The sequence below is a fragment of the Geotrypetes seraphini genome, chromosome 13, assembly GCF_902459505.1.
Source record: "Geotrypetes seraphini chromosome 13, aGeoSer1.1, whole genome shotgun sequence".
Classification (NCBI taxonomy): domain Eukaryota; kingdom Metazoa; phylum Chordata; class Amphibia; order Gymnophiona; family Dermophiidae; genus Geotrypetes; species Geotrypetes seraphini.
The window spans coordinates 69,217,138-69,232,987 of NC_047096.1; the positions used below are offsets into that span (position 1 = coordinate 69,217,138).

Below are 15,850 nucleotides of genomic sequence, written 5' to 3' on the forward strand. Positions count from 1 at the left end.
CGAGCGTGGCGTGGTGAGGCAGAGAGATGCCGACATCTCCACTGACACTGTCCCCGGGGCAGTCCGCATCTCCCCACATCCCCCTTACTATGCCATTGCATAGGTGGGACATGGGAGAATACTATCAGATTTGCACTTTGATTGGCAGATCTAAGCATGCCCTCCTATACCTGCTATTGACTTGGCATAAGTGGGCATGCCTTTCTTTTGATGCACTAATACAGGTTTATACTAGTATTTTTGGTGGCATCTGTTACTGTTATAGAATTGGCACTCCCTATATTGCATCGGGTGCCATTGTGAGTGGTCTGTGAGATGGTTTCAGCTCTTATTCCACCTGTGCAGGGCGTACATCTCATATAATATCATTAGCTACAGGCATCAATACTGCAAGAGGCAGGTTTGCAATTAGTGCAGCCATTCAGGCTAGTAAGAGCCCTCTGTGATGAGGGATCATTTAATGCAGTGTCCTCTGTTACCTGATGTAAGGGGTGTTTCCAGGTATGTGGAACTTTGCACCAGCATCAAAATTATTTTCGCCTCTGGGGACTGGGGGACAAATTCCTTGATATTTAGTTCTAGAAAATGAAACCCGCAAAAGAAGTCAAACATTAACAATGAAACCAGAAGCATTAGTCGGATGCTAAGAAGCAAATACCACAAATCAATTTTTAAAGCAATATTCTTTTCCTGGGAGACTTTCCCGATAATTCAGAATTTGCAGTGAAACAAGTACCAGAAACTCATAATAACCTAAGACTTAGATTCCAAGAGAAGCAATACACGATTAAGATTTGACAAGAGCTTAGATGAGAAACTACCAAAGGTGGTAAAGGGCACTGTACGTTACTGAGTCAAATGTTAAATGCTGCCAAAGATGAAATGCTAAAAATAGACTTTTTAGGTTTTCAAGGAACTATAGAAAAAGGCAATTAAGAATTAAATCTGGCGAAATTGCAATCTAGGTATCAATGACACCAAGAGACCTTTCTACATTACAGTATTTTTGAATGTGAATCCTGTTGCTAAGGTGCAGAAGTAAAGAACTGAATCCTATGTAATATTTCATAGTAACATAGTAGATGATGGCAGATAAAGACCCGAATGGTCCATCTAGTCTGCCCAACCTGATTCAATTTAAATTTATTTTATTTTTTTTTCTTCTTTGCTATTTCTGGGCAAGAACCCAAAGCTTTCCCATGGTTTATAGCTAAAACTCACGATAGTGGAATGACCATCTTAATGGAGACTGGCTAAGGAGGTTAAGTGATTTGTTTTGCTGATCATGATAATCAATTCCAGGCATGATTTTCAGAAGCTGAATAAAGCCACCATGCTTCACTTTACATTCAGAGGAGAACCTCAGGCAGAAGGATAAAATGGGAATTGACTGAGGTTTGAATTTCAAATCAAGGCTTCTGGACTCTTGCAACCTGTTCCTAGGCCCTAGGCTTAGTGGATGGTTGGCTTTGTCAGGTCTTATAATGTACAGCAGCCATCCATGTAGATAAGGAGTTTTACCTGAGATACCACCAGTCATAGTTGTAGAGGTTAGGGTTAGTACGGCCATTAAACACATTCCATCGCCACTGGTCAATCAGGTATCCAAAGGGGAGGAAAGCAATCTTCTCCAGGGCCATTTTCAGAAGGTAGTTGATGTCACTCTCTGAAAGACACAAGAAAGAAGACTGAAAGTTGCTGGGCATTACCTGGCAGCAAGGAGGGACTCTGTTAGCCTTTGGTGCCACATTAGATGTGCAGTAGCAACAAGGCTTATTCTAAGTGTTTCCCAGTTGAACGTCAGTGCGTGGAGGAAGTTATACCTTTATCATTGGTGACTTTATCAAGGAGCCCAATCTTCTTCAGATGCCCTGGTGTTGACACTGAAAGAGACATGACATCCCCAATGGCCTCATGAAAGCCAGGGTTAGCACCACGACGAAAAGACACAGGCTGGTCCTTGTACTGTAGGTAATACTCTACATGCCCCATCTCATGGTGGACAGTGAAGAGCTGCTCCATTGTAACAGTGGTGCACTGCTTTATTCTAAGAAGAAAAGAGAGATCAGAATTTTTTAAATCCCATCTGAAGGGCTTTGCTGCAGGAGCGATGGACATAAGGGCGTTGGTAAGGAGGGAGGTAGAGATGGGGACAAGATAGTTGGTAGAAACTCACTCAGTTTATGTCAAGATCATTTTTAAAAATTGTTCTGTAAAATTACTGCGTCGTGTAAAAAAATATCTTATACTACAGGCAACAGGCTCTGCAGTCTGGTGGAGAGAATGAGGAAGAAAAGCTGAGAATGTGTAACTCTTGTATATCATTAGAAACATCTATTTTTCCTACTCTCCCTAAGTGACATGCAGAGTTTGGAAGACCTTTGCCGAATGAATACCTACTCTACGACATACCCTCAGCACCTCATTCTAAGCAGTAGAAGCTGGTGCTGTAATGGCATTTGGGAGTTTGCAAGATATATGGCAAGCATGCTGGTGTTATCCCGTTGGAAACTGTTAATAGCCACCAACCTGCCCCTGTGTATGACCGCATCTCCCATTCTCCCACTCACCTGAAGTCCTTCCTATTGTAAAAATCCCAGGCAGATGCATGGCACACTACCTCACGCCCATCTTTTGGTTTTTCCAACATCGACTTTTCCCAGAATTCTGATGGCATTGGCAGCAGCCCCAGGGAGGTAAAGAACTCCTCTGAAACGTTAAACATGTGGACAGCATTCCAACCCTAGAGAAAACATGTATAAACATAAATAAATAATCCCCATTTTAAAAGACGGAAGTAGCACAATGAATTAAAGGAGTGTTTATAAGCTAATTAGCTGACATCAAACTAGCTTATGACCAACAGACAGCTCAGGAAAGAACATGTTCTGAAGGTCATAAGTCATTTTCTATTTATAGTAACTAACTGCATGGAAAGGTAGCTTCAACCAGTAAACAGAGAAGAAAACAACCTGAGGTTTCTTTCAGCCTTATCTTTTTATGGTTGTAGGATGCAAGTCTATCAGCCAAACAGCTTTACTTGCTGCTGTTTGTGATTAACCAGCTTAGCATATGTTTGTTGTCTGACACTTTCCATCTCCAAGGCTAACTTAAATCAATCAAACAATCAATCACACACTGTACAGAACTGGAATTGGAAGTGCAGGTAGCAGACATTGAGGATAATGCAACAATGGTCTTAGAATCTATTGAGTCCCTGCAGGAGCAATTTCGTTGTCAGAAAGGAAAACTTGAAGACCTGTAAAATTGTTCCCTTAGGGACAACATGTGCATTATGGGGTTACCTGAAACTATTTCAGACTCCAGTCTCTTGTCAACATTGGAGCAATGGTTAAGAACGGACCTACCACTTCCAATGGGCTTGGGGCCATTAAAAACAGAGAGAGCACATCGGTTAGGACGAAAAATAGAAAATCGACAAAGACCCAGGGTAACTATTATAAAAATACATAATTCTTTGGACAGGTCTTCCCCAGAACAGCAGAATTCTATTCTTCATTTAGGTATTCCTTATTTATGTTCCACATTAGATTTAGTTGATCCTTGGAGGTTATCACATCCTAATGAATGAGATTATACACTCTACAAGGTGTTCATTAAGGGCTCCTTTTACTAAGCTGTGGTAGCGTGATTAGCGCACACCAACTCCCGCACTATGCGGAAAAACTAACGCCAGCTCTATGAAGGTGTTAGCGTCTAGTGTGCGCGGCATTGTAGCGCGCACTAAAACTGGTAGCACAACTTAGTAAAAGGAGCCCTAAGCATTTTTTGCAGCTATTATATGGTTTATTACCTGTCATTCATTTTTGGAATGGGTTACAAATTTGTTTGTCGATTATATATAGCACCTTGGAGAGCCTATAGAGCAACTATTTTATCTGTGGGCTCGTTTGAAATGTAATCACCCAAAAGCAACATTATCCCATATGTTTGGGAGTGTCCTTTGGTTCAAAGTTTTTGGGCAGAGGTTTTGTCTGAAGTCAGCAATATGTAGCAAGTGCCATAGTATTGTAATAATCATAATCTATTTTGGATTTTTGATATTCAACATCCAATACCTAAAGATTATAAAGGTTTTTTGAAAAGAGTTATTCTTATAGGTTTAGAAACTATTCTTTATTTATGGATAAAATCTGTGGGTCTGACTTATGGTCAATGGAGAGCTCGTATGTTGCATCTTATATGTATGGAAGCTGTGTCTATTTCTGATTGGGAGATGAAGCAGGGAAGACAATTTCTTATGGTTTGGCAACCTTTTTTAAATACATTGACACCTACTACATGAAGTTGTATTTTAATGAGTAGATCATAAATTTATTTATTTATTTCATATAATATGCAGTCTTGAGAAGGGGAATGGGTAGGGGGGAGGTTTGGGATAGGGTAACAGTTGAATAATCTTTCTTGTATTATAATTGTATTTGAAACAAACGCCTCTTTTGCAGAACCGTGCTAGTGGCTGCGCTAACAGCCCCGAAGCCCATAGAGATTTAAAGGGCTTCAGGGCTGTTACTGCGCGGCAGCCGCTAGTGCAGCTTTGTATAAGAGGCCGAAAGATCATGAAGGGTACGGAGAAGGTAGAGAGGTACAAATTCTTCAGACTAGCAGAGGAAACAAAAACAAGAGGGCATTAGCAAAAATTGAAAGGAGACAGATTCAAAATAAATGCTAGGAAGTTCTTCTTCACTCAGAGGGTGGTGGACACCTGGAATGCGCTTCCAGAGGAGGTGGTAGGTCAGAGTATGATTTTGGGTTACAAAATGGGATTGGATGATTTCCTGAAGGAAAAAGGGATTGAAGGGTATAGTTAGAAGGTTACCTACAGGATATTAAATGATTAGGGAATAGAATGTTTTAGGTATAAGATCACTTACAGGTCGTGAACCTGGGGGGGCCGCCATGGGAGCGGACTGCTGGGCGTGATGGACCCATGGTCTGACTCAGCAGAGGCCATGCTTATGTTCTTATGAAAGTTTATACCATTAATTTATGAATTGTTTAATTTTGTATTTATACTTATGTTATACATGATTGCAGTTATTCAATTTATATATGGTACACTGTATTTATTATTTATTTTATAAAAATAATTTGAATAATAATAAAATCTTATCTGTTCAAACAGGCCTTTATCAAAAAAAAAAAAATCAAAAAAATTATACATTGTAAGGCAGGCCAGTTCCCAGAAGCAGAGGAGAAGGCGTTTCCTGAGGGAGGAGGAGCCCCAACCCACAGCTAGACCAAAGGAATAGGGATTTTTCCCCAAGGAGCTGAGAGGAAAAGAAGGTGGATCCCAAGGAGGGGCAGAGGGCCGATATTCCTAGAGAAAGGTAATGGTTGTCCCGGTTGGCTAGCTGGAGGGTGGACTCACATCTTCCCGGTCTGATGAAACAGAGATGAGGATAGAAACAGTGCAGCTGACTAAATGTGAATTAAGTGCTGAAGTTTAAAGCTTGGGAACTGTCTGCTTGAGAGAGACAGGAAGAGATGGGAAAGTTTGAAAGCTGGTTTGGGAGACTGCTAGATGAAGCTGGTAGGAAATTGGAAACCCTGTGAGGGGGTGGATATGTCCTTATTGTTAAGCTGCCTACCTGAATGATATACTCTGTGTTAAAAGATGTAACAAGCTACTCCTGTTTCAAGTTGGTGAATAAAGTTTATTTGACGGATTGAAAAAAAAGCGTGGACTTTCAGATTTGACTGACGGGATGTACAGAGGGCATTGGTGGCCTGGTGGAGGTGCTACAGTTTGCCGCAAAACACACATTACATTAGATGCTGATGAAGTGCTCAACTGAGTAAGATGACAGAGTCAGCTAAATATTGGTTCAGGTATTTTTAGACAAAGCCTGACCATGTTCTCAATGGATCTGTATTGACCCTGTTTCACATTAGTCACAATTCTGGGAACTTTGAAAAATAGGAAAGGTCAGAAACACTTTTCTAAAAATGTTCTCTTGATATTTTTGGCAGCTTCCAAGGTTCCTTGAAGTAAATTTTAGAGAAGCTGCAAAATGGTGTGGTCGCTATTTTAGTCTCCTTAGATACATAGAAAAAAGGGCTGACAAGTGTATGTGCGTTGTTTTTGTTGGACTAACCATACACTTTGGAGAGTTTTATACTCCTTTCAAACCAGCATCCTCAGCTGATTTTGCACTAACATTAAGAAAACTATATTTATTTATTCAATTTTCTATACCATTCTCCCAGGGGAGATCAGAACGGTTTATATCAGTGGTCTCAAACTCAAACCCTTTGCAGGGCCACATTTTGGATTTGTCGGTACTTGGAGGGCCACAGAAAAAAATAGTTAATGTCTTATTAAAGAAATGACAATTTTACATGAGGTAAAACTCTTTATAGTTTATAAATCTTTCCTTTTGGTTAAGTCTTAATAATAATATTGTAATTTATAGCTAAAGAGACGTATGATCAAGAAACTGTTTTATTTTACTTTTGTGATTATGATAAACAAACCAAGGGCCTCATAATAGTACCTGGCAGGCCGCATGTGGCCCCCCAGGCCGCGAGTTTGAGATCACTGGTTTATATGAATTTATTCAGGTACTCAACCATTTATCCCTGTCTGTCCTGGTAGGCTCACAATCTATCTAATGTACCTGGGGCAATGGGGGGATTTGAACCCAAAACTGCAGGGTGCTGCAGATGTATCGACACACTTGTTGATATTTTGTAAGAAATGAAAAACACATTTGTTCACATTGGCATTTCCTGGAATGCAAGTCATTTTATTATGACTTGTCAGTTTTTATTTATAATATCTATTTTGTTATGTAAATGATTTTATATTGTGTTTTATTTGTCATATGTTGCCAATGCTGATTTTTGTAAATTGCTTTGCGGTGTTATGCAATAGCAGTATGTAACAATGGTAAATAAACAAACAATTCAGATAGTCTAACAATATAAATGCACTAGACGCTGGAATCATACTGAGGACCTTACTTTTGCAACCATTGCATCAGTGACTTCTACATTGGTTTTGCCGGGAAATGGAATCATCATATCATATATGTTGTTCCATTGCTGAGCCCACATGTTCCCTGAAGAGAGAGAAGAAATGCATCAGCTCTGTCAATCATAAAGTAACATGTGGATATCAGCTTAATCAAAAGAAATGCATTCACTACCTTCCACACAATTTCTTTTTCCTTGCGGAAAGTGCCTTCTACTTGTAGCTACAACCTTGACTTTATTTCCAATTCTTTTAATCTTCCATTGGTGATAAGTATATTTAATTGAATACTAGTTAATGAACTGCTTTGGTTTTAACTCTGTTAATTTCATTTTTGAGACCTTTCCTCTTACCTAGCAAATGCGCAGGTATAGGACCCTTAAGATTGATGTATTTGGACCCATAACGTTCATAGAGCTTTCTGCGAACAAAGGCATGGAGATTTAGATAGAGGGGCTCCAGCTGGTGGTACAGTGATTCAAGATCATTTTCAAAAGTCGAGGAATCGTACCAGGAACGCCAATAAGCACCAGTATCCTCAAAGTCTAATAAATAAAAACATATTAATGGAAACACTGCTTTTCCTGTGGTGGAATCATTGCATATGAAACCAATCATTTCACCTGGTATTATAATTATAAAATATGTAATATAAAGAAACCATGAATCCATAAATGAGCAGAACAATAGTTTTAAAAAAAATAATTTGGGAGTATCGATCTACTTGCCAAGTAATTGTTGTACACTAGTACAGATGGGCTGACCACATCGTTGAAGAATGACTGACCCCCTCCCCTTCTCACCCAAGGTACTGAATCCTTTTTCTAGCACTGTCTTTGGCTTTCACATTCAAGAATTAATTTTGCCAAACGGTTCCCAGTTGAGAAAAATAGTAATGATACTATTCTAAACTATCAATAGTGACTAGAGTATGTCAGATTACAAAATGGCACTTTCCAACAATAATGGCTTCCTTGCCCATAACTTCAGAACCATGGATAGCTCCACTAGTACTTTACTGGTTACTGAACTTGTTACTAATGTTCAACCCAATATTCAAAGTGATTTAAGCAGGCAGGAGTGGCTCAGTACTGGCCACCCAACTGACAATATTTAGCAGCACTTAACTGGGAAGTGCCACTGACCGGCTCTAACCAGCCATAATAAAATGGGCAGCTCAGGAGTGATACAGGGAGTGGGGTTGGGCAGGATCTGGCAGTTATGTGGGTGTCAGTAATATTCAGTGCTGGGACCCACAGAATACTAGTGTAACCTTTTATTAAGGCACCTAAAATCTAGGCATCTACAGTTATATCAGCCTGTAGTTACACCAGGTGTATACCTGGTGTAACTACAGGTTCACAAGAGCAAGTGCAGCATAAGTGTAGCATGCCAAAGCCTTGTTTTCAGTGCTGGGACCCACAGAATACTAGTGTAACCTTGTATTAAAGCACCTAAAATCTAGGCATCTATAGTTATACCCGGTGTAACTACAGTTTCACAAGAGCAAGTGCAGCATAAAAGTGTAGCATGCCAAAGTCTTGTATATACCCCTTGCCCTCAAGTGCTATACCACTTAGGTGTGCCCCTACAGAATAGTGTCAACCTCCTCCTTCGTGATGACCACTGGCTATCCATTACATACCGCATCACATTTAAAATACTCCTTCTCACTTACAAAACTATTATTTATTTATTTGAATATAACAGTATATAATGCATACAAAAGTAAACGTATCTTAGATTAATTAAATTAACTCAACTATATTTCAGATACAATTGTAATAGAAGAATGGCTACCTAACTAATTACCCTCTCCCCAACCCCCCCACTCACTCCCCTTTCAGGTCTACCTAATAAAACACAACTTTGAGCAGTGGGTATCGTATTTAAAAATGGTTGCCAAATCATGAGTAACATTTTACCCTGTTTCATTTCCCAATCAGAAACAGACATAGCCTCCATGAACACAAGATGTAGCATACGAGCTCTCCAATGACCTCCAAAACTAAACACTCACATATCCCAGCTTTCATTGACAAACATTTGATTCCATACTCTTCCGTTCGTACACTTCGATCCAACAATCATCACCTATTAGTGATGCCATCAGTCCGCAAATTATTCTATGACAGTACTCGAAAGGCTATCTTCTCAGTTACTTCTCCCACACTTTAGAACTCCCCCTACATATTAAAATTATAACCATCTATAGACAAATTCCGATCCAAAGTTAAGACATTCCTTTTTAAAGACGCCTTCGACACCTAAAACCACACATGTGCATTAATGTCAGTTTTCTGTACTTTTACAAGAATAATGCAGTTACGTTCCATCATAAGAGCAAAACAGCTTGGCCTCTCCCGCAAGCAAGAACTAATTAATAGATTGTGTTTAGGTTAGGAAGTATGTGTATGAGATTTTGAAAACTTTAATGCACACATGTGCATAGGCATATAAATGTCCAAGTTTCCAAGTTTATTGGTTTTTGATATTTCATTTATCTGAAATGGCTGAACGGTTTACAATAAGTTTCATAAAATATAACTTAAAATGAACATAAAAATTATAGGCATTGTATATTTAAAATAAAAGAAATGGGTGATACAAGACAGACAAAACATACATGATTAATGGGGAAGTATACCAGGGAATTAAATTACATTAAGATGAAAATAGGGCGGCATGACGCTGTGAGAGCTGGAGCTCCGTCTTGCCTTGCTTCTTACTCGCATATTTCCTACTAGCACATTTCCTTTAAAATTTATTCTCTAATATGCCTCATAGTAAGCGCAAGGGCATTCTCCGAGCTGACCCCGCCAAGCTTGGGCAATTGCAGATGGACCGGTTTCTCACGAGCTCACCGGTCGTTTTTGGTGGGGGGGGAGCTTACCCGCTGCAGCACCGACGGATGGAGACGCCGGAGCCATGGGATTTGAAACATCACTCTCCCCCCCCAAGCAGCCAGACGACCACCGAACCCGGCGCAGGGTCTGCGAGGAGCGCGAGATTGCTGAGAACCTGAGTAGCTCGATGCTTTCTAGCGGCGGGGGTGACCACGCCAGCCCAGGACGCCGAGTCAACATCGATCTTAGGAGCGGAGGGAACCGACTCCTCAGAAGTGACTCTGAACAACATTTGGAAAGTGCTTCAGAGACTCGAAGCTGCAAATACTAAATCAGCAAACGATACTTCTAAAGTTGTGTGTAAACTTGATGACTTATCTAATCTAGTTCAAAATAACCAGCAAGAAACAACAAGGAAATTTGACCAAGTAAATAAAGAAATATCTTCATTACAAGCTATATCTGCTAACATGGTTAAGGCACTAGAAGAGCAGATATATTTACTGTCGCTGGTCCACAAAGGTGGAATAAACTCCCTCAATTTATTAGAATAGAAAAAAATATTACAACATTTAAAAAACTTTTAAAAACATATTTATTTAAAGATGCCTTTGATTTTTAACAGTTCTTTTAAATTTCTTATGTTCTGGTTTTATTGCTTATGAAGTGTGCTTGAGCCACCTTGTAATACCTCTTTTACCCTACCTCTTGTTCTTTCCCCTTATTCTTACGAAACCCGAAATTGTAACTTTTATTTTTTCCCTTTCCCCTCAAGTATGTTTTAAATGTTTTTATGTTATGTTAATATAGCTATTTTGTTAAGTTTCTTATTTCTTTGTATTATATTATGTACATCGCTTAGAAACTGTTATAGGCGATCCATCAAAAGATTGAATAAACTTGAAACTTGAAACTTAAACTTATTCAGAACAAAATAGAGCAATTGGAAAACTTCAATAGAAGATTAAATTTAAGGGTATTAAATTTTCCTAAACTTTCTCTTTCTTCACCAATTGAAGTTTTCAAAAGATACCTTACAGAAAATCTTAAAATTCCTCAAGAATTGATTCCACCTATAAATAAGATATATTATCTTCCTAGAAGACCAGAAAACAATACTGACAAACAGTTGGATAAACCACAGGAATTGGATTTAAAAGATATCACTGGGATTTTAGAAACTTCACAGGAAGAGATTCAGTTCCGTGGTACTCTCCTAGTCTCATTGGTCTTTGAACAAGACTTAAATAGGATGATGAAAACTTTTTTTTGTTTCTCCCAAAATCGTTTTTTGGGGAGAAAAAATATGGATTTTTCCTGATGTTACAAAATCTACTCAGGAAGATGAAAATAATAGGGGAAAGAGGAGAAACAAGAAAGAGGTGGGGAGGGAGGTCACTTCATAGGAAGCATTTGTAGTTCTCTGCCAGGGTGGTTAGCAAGTAGATTGATCTCTCCATCCCCCATCTCTCTTGCAGTCCACAGCTAGGTCCTCCCCCGCTACCTCCGACTGGCTGTCTGTAGCCCCTCCCAAGGAAGCACTCAGGGTGATCAGAAAGCAGATTGATCTCTCCATCCCCCATCACTCTTGCAGTCCACAGCTAGGCCCTCCCCCGCTACCTCTGACTGGCTGTCTGTAGCCCCTCCCAAGGAAGCACTCAGGGTGATCAGAAAGCAGATTGATCTCTCCATCCCCCATCTCTCTTGCAGTCCACAGCTAGGTCCTCCCCGCTACCTCTGACTGGCTGTCTGTAGCCCCTCCCAAGGAAGCACTCAGGGTGATCAGAAAGCAGATTGATCTCTCCATCCCCCATCTCTCTTGCAGTCCACAGCTAGGTCCTCCCCCGCTACCTCCGACTGGCTGTCTGTAGCCCCTCCCAAGGAAGCACTCAGGGTGATCAGAAAGCAGATTGATCTCTCCATCCCCCATCACTCTTGCAGTCCACAGCTAGGCCCTCCCCCGCTGCCTCTGACTGGCTGTCTGTAGCCTCTCCCAAGCAAGCACTCAGGTGACCTCATTAGCCTTGCTATTTAATTTGAACCCTCTTTGGGCGGCTCTTTCCAACTGTCTCTGTCCCGATTGACCTCATCTTTCCTCCAGCAACTGGTAGCGCTACCGAAATAATTAACAGTAGCAGTACTTCTTGACACTAGTTACACATGGCATGCATCTCTCTGCTCTGTTCATCTCTCTTTACCATTCTCTGCTTTTACGTTCTTGTTCATACCTCCATAGCAAGAAAAATCCTTTTTTATATCTCTACCCACAGATGCAATCAACTGGTGCATACAGCACCTCAACAGTTATTCACCAGTCCACTTATTCTTTGAAGTTACAGTAAAACAAGAATAATATACTTCTGCTTCCATTTATTCATGTTCCTCGGTTGCAAGGTTTATTGGTCTTCGGGGCTTTCCCTACTTGCTCTTGGCATCAGTAAAACTAATAAAAGTCAACTCTAAGATGCATTAATAGAACTTTGTATGGACCTCATACCATCCATCCGGTAAGCCCAGTTGCTAAGATTCACAAATGTCTCATATTTTGGTTTCAGGGGGATGCCAGTTGCATTATGCCAGCCTTCCCATGCATAAAGCAATTTCTTGTAACTACGTGATTTTGCCATAATCTCAGTTAGATCTGAAACACAGAAGAGAGACAGAGAGAGAGCAAAGTTTTGTTACCTTAACAAAATATTTGAAAGGTATAATTACCAAAAGAAAGAACTTTATATTATATTAGCTCCATCCCCTACTCATATATGATGATCTGGGAGCTGCTCTAAGAACATTAGTTCCACAACTTACCCCAAGGTGCAGTTTCTACAAGTTATAATGCATTTATTTCTCACATTTCTATACCACCTTTTTCCAAACACTACAAGGCAGTCTACAGCAATAAAATGTGTATCCATAAAAACACAGCAACATGTTGTATTTAGTAGGTCATTTTAGAAGCCCTATTCATGATTTGCTTATGCAAATACAGGCATTTACATGTGCTTTTTGAATAAACATAGAAAACCCTGGATTTACAATTGCAAATGGAAAGGGACATGGATAACGTGGGACCATTATATAAATGTGTTATTCCCCAATTCAAATGGGTATGCATGTTTATGAGCACCAGGATCAATGACAGGATTTACAACTGCTCCTGGGCCCAGCTAGGTTTCATAAAAGTGATTGTTTTGGACAGTACTGTACAGGAAGAGTTAGGGGATGCCACCCCCTTAAACCCCCTGTCCCCCCCCCCAAAAAAAAATAGATTGTTCTGGAAGGGGTGTCAAAGTCCCTCCTCGAGGGCCGCAATCGGGTCGGGTTTTCAGGATTTCCCCAATGAATATGCATGAGATCTATTTGCATGCACTGCTTTCAATACATATTCATTGGGGAAAACCCGACCGGACTGCGGCCCTCGAGGACCGACTTTGACACCTGGATGATTGTGGGATCTGTATCTAGCTGGGAACATAGTGATGACAAATGTATGCAGGGCCAGTTCAAAAGGTTATGGTGCCCTCAACCTGTTTTGGTGCCCCATGTCCCCGACTCACATTTTTTCAGCACCCCCATGACTTCCCCCAGGCTAGTTCCCTCCTCCCTCCTCTGATGCTACTGCCTAGTCCCAACAGGATGCGGCTTCGTAGGCCAGCTGCCATGAGGGGGGAAGGCCAGTGTCTGAATCAAGCAGCAGCAGAATCAGGAAGGAGCAGAGACCTCCCTCCTTTGATGCTGACGTTGGTCCTCCCCCCTCATGGAAGCTGGCCTATGAAGCCGCATCCTGTTGGGATTGGGCAGCAGCATCAGAAGGAGGAGCTAGTGAGTATTCGAGCCATAGCCATAGCCGGTGTAATCATGGCCTTAGGCGTTTGGCTTCCTTTAGTGCCAGCACCTTGGTCTATAGATTAAGCTGGCCCGTCATACACATCTATGTTCTGAAACACCAACTTACACTTGTAAGTGCCGACATGTGTGTTGCCTACTTGCCTCCATTGATGTTTCATATCAGGCTACCTTCTACCATAAAGACTTTCGACAGCTATTGCTTACATCTTGTTCTTATGAACAATTTAGAAAACAGCCAAAACTTTTCTCTTTTCAAAATTCTTGACTTAATATCTTTCATTGTATTATTTCAGTAAACTTTTGTAAACCACATTGAACTTATGGTCATGCGGGCTAGAAATTTGGTGTTATATTGTAAACTGGATCCTCCTGTGTGGAACATTACATTTTCAATAAACTGCTTAAGACTAAGCTATTTGTTGATGCTTATTTCTAACTCAGTTTGATAATTATTCCTCTGAAATTGTTTTGTTTTTCCTTAACTACAGCTGATGAGTATTTGTTGACAGTATTGTGTCAATAGCTATATGTGTAACAATTTTGGATTGTTTATGTTTTAATGCATATGTGGTTTTTGTTTTGGTTTTTTTCCCCAAATTCTTTATTCATTTTTATAACTTACATCAAGTGCATCAAAAAGTAACAATAATAAAAGTAATAATAATGTGTGTTTTATGCTTTTATGTATGTTATTGTGGAAACCGCTGAGATTTTTGGCAGTATAAAAACTTTTTAAATAAATAAAAATATACAACCAGTGCCCACATGTGCATCTCCTTCATGCACTTTACAAAAGAAAAAGGCTCTGTGCCAGCAGATCCTTTTCTAAAATACTACTGAAAACTGACATGTCCCAACCTGAATATCTCAATTCTGATTTCTTTGTTCCATGTGGGATCCCTACGAGGATCAAGATAAGGAAATTGGGTCATTAGGGCATAGACAGGGGGTGGGTAAGCAGAGTGCGTAGACTTGATGGGCTGTAGCCCTTTTCTGCCGTCATCTTCTATGTTTCTATGTTTCTATGATGGGTCATTTGGCCTTTATCTGCCATCATGTTTCTATGTTTCTATAATCAGAAAGTTCTATGACATCACAATGCAGGTGTAAAGAGCCTTAGCCTATAGGAAGAGGAGATGCAAATGTTAAGAGCCTTAGCCAATAGGGAGAGGAGGAGAGAGTGGCTGCTGCAGACACCAGAAAGTATTTCTTCACAGAGAGAGTGGTTGATCATTGGAACAAGCTTCCAGTGCAGGTGATCGAGGCAGACAGCGTGCCAGACTTTAAGAATAAATGGGATACCCGTGTGGGATCCCTACGAGGGTCAAGATAAGGAAATTGGGTCATTAGGGCATAGACAGGGGGTGGGTAAGCAGAGTGGGCAGACTTGATGGGCTGTAGCCCTTTTCTGCCGTCATCTTCTAGGTTTCTATGATGGGTCATTTGGCCTTTATCTGCCATCATGTTTCTATGTTTCTATAATCAGAAAGTTCTATGACATCACAATGCAGGTGTAAAGAGCCTTAGCCTATAGGAAGAGGAGATGCAAATGTTAAGAGCCTTAGCCAATAGGGAGAGGAGGAGAGAGTGGCTGCTGCAGACACCAGAAAGTATTTCTTCACAGAGAGAGTGGTTGATCATTGGAACAAGCTTCCAGTGCAGGTGATCGAGGCAGACAGCGTGCCAGACTTTAAGAATAAATGGGATACCCGTGTGGGATCCCTACGAGGGTCAAGATAAGGAAATTGGGTCATTAGGGCATAGACAGGGGGTGGGTAAGCAGAGTGGGCAGACATGATGGGCTGTAGCCCTTTTCTGCCGTCATCTTCTATGTTTCTATGTCTACAATGGGGCTTCACTTGTCTTCAGCAGAGCAGTGATCAGGAGGAACAGAGGCAGCAATATAGCCCGAGAAGAAAGAAACCATTTCATTTCCTTCAGTGAAAAGGATAAAGCTTGCTAGCAATAGCTCTTGCTCCTTTTCAAACAAGTTTACAATGATTTGGAATGAAATTCCTAGTTATATTAGAACTCTTTTCTCTCTCCAGATTTTTATAAATCAATGAAAACAATGAACGGAATAAAGTGTTTATGAACAATTTGAAAAATTGAAGATGGACAAGATCACGGGACCAGGTGGCATCCATCCCAGGATATT

General features: G+C 40.5%; 1 protein-coding gene across 1 annotated transcript in view; it reads right to left on the reverse strand.

The window, feature by feature from the left end:
• The window catches only part of ACE (angiotensin I converting enzyme), a 103,103-nt gene that overhangs the window by 51,116 nt on the left and 36,137 nt on the right, over window positions 1-15,850 (reverse strand). The window contains exons 4-10 of the mRNA XM_033919050.1: window positions 12,341-12,484; window positions 7,351-7,542; window positions 6,988-7,085; window positions 2,571-2,743; window positions 1,824-2,047; window positions 1,522-1,666; window positions 480-578 (exon numbers count right to left, since the gene is read on the reverse strand). Of these exons, the coding sequence (XP_033774941.1) occupies window positions 480-578; window positions 1,522-1,666; window positions 1,824-2,047; window positions 2,571-2,743; window positions 6,988-7,085; window positions 7,351-7,542; window positions 12,341-12,484 (1,075 nt within the window). The remainder of the gene's footprint in view (window positions 1-479; window positions 579-1,521; window positions 1,667-1,823; window positions 2,048-2,570; window positions 2,744-6,987; window positions 7,086-7,350; window positions 7,543-12,340; window positions 12,485-15,850) is intronic.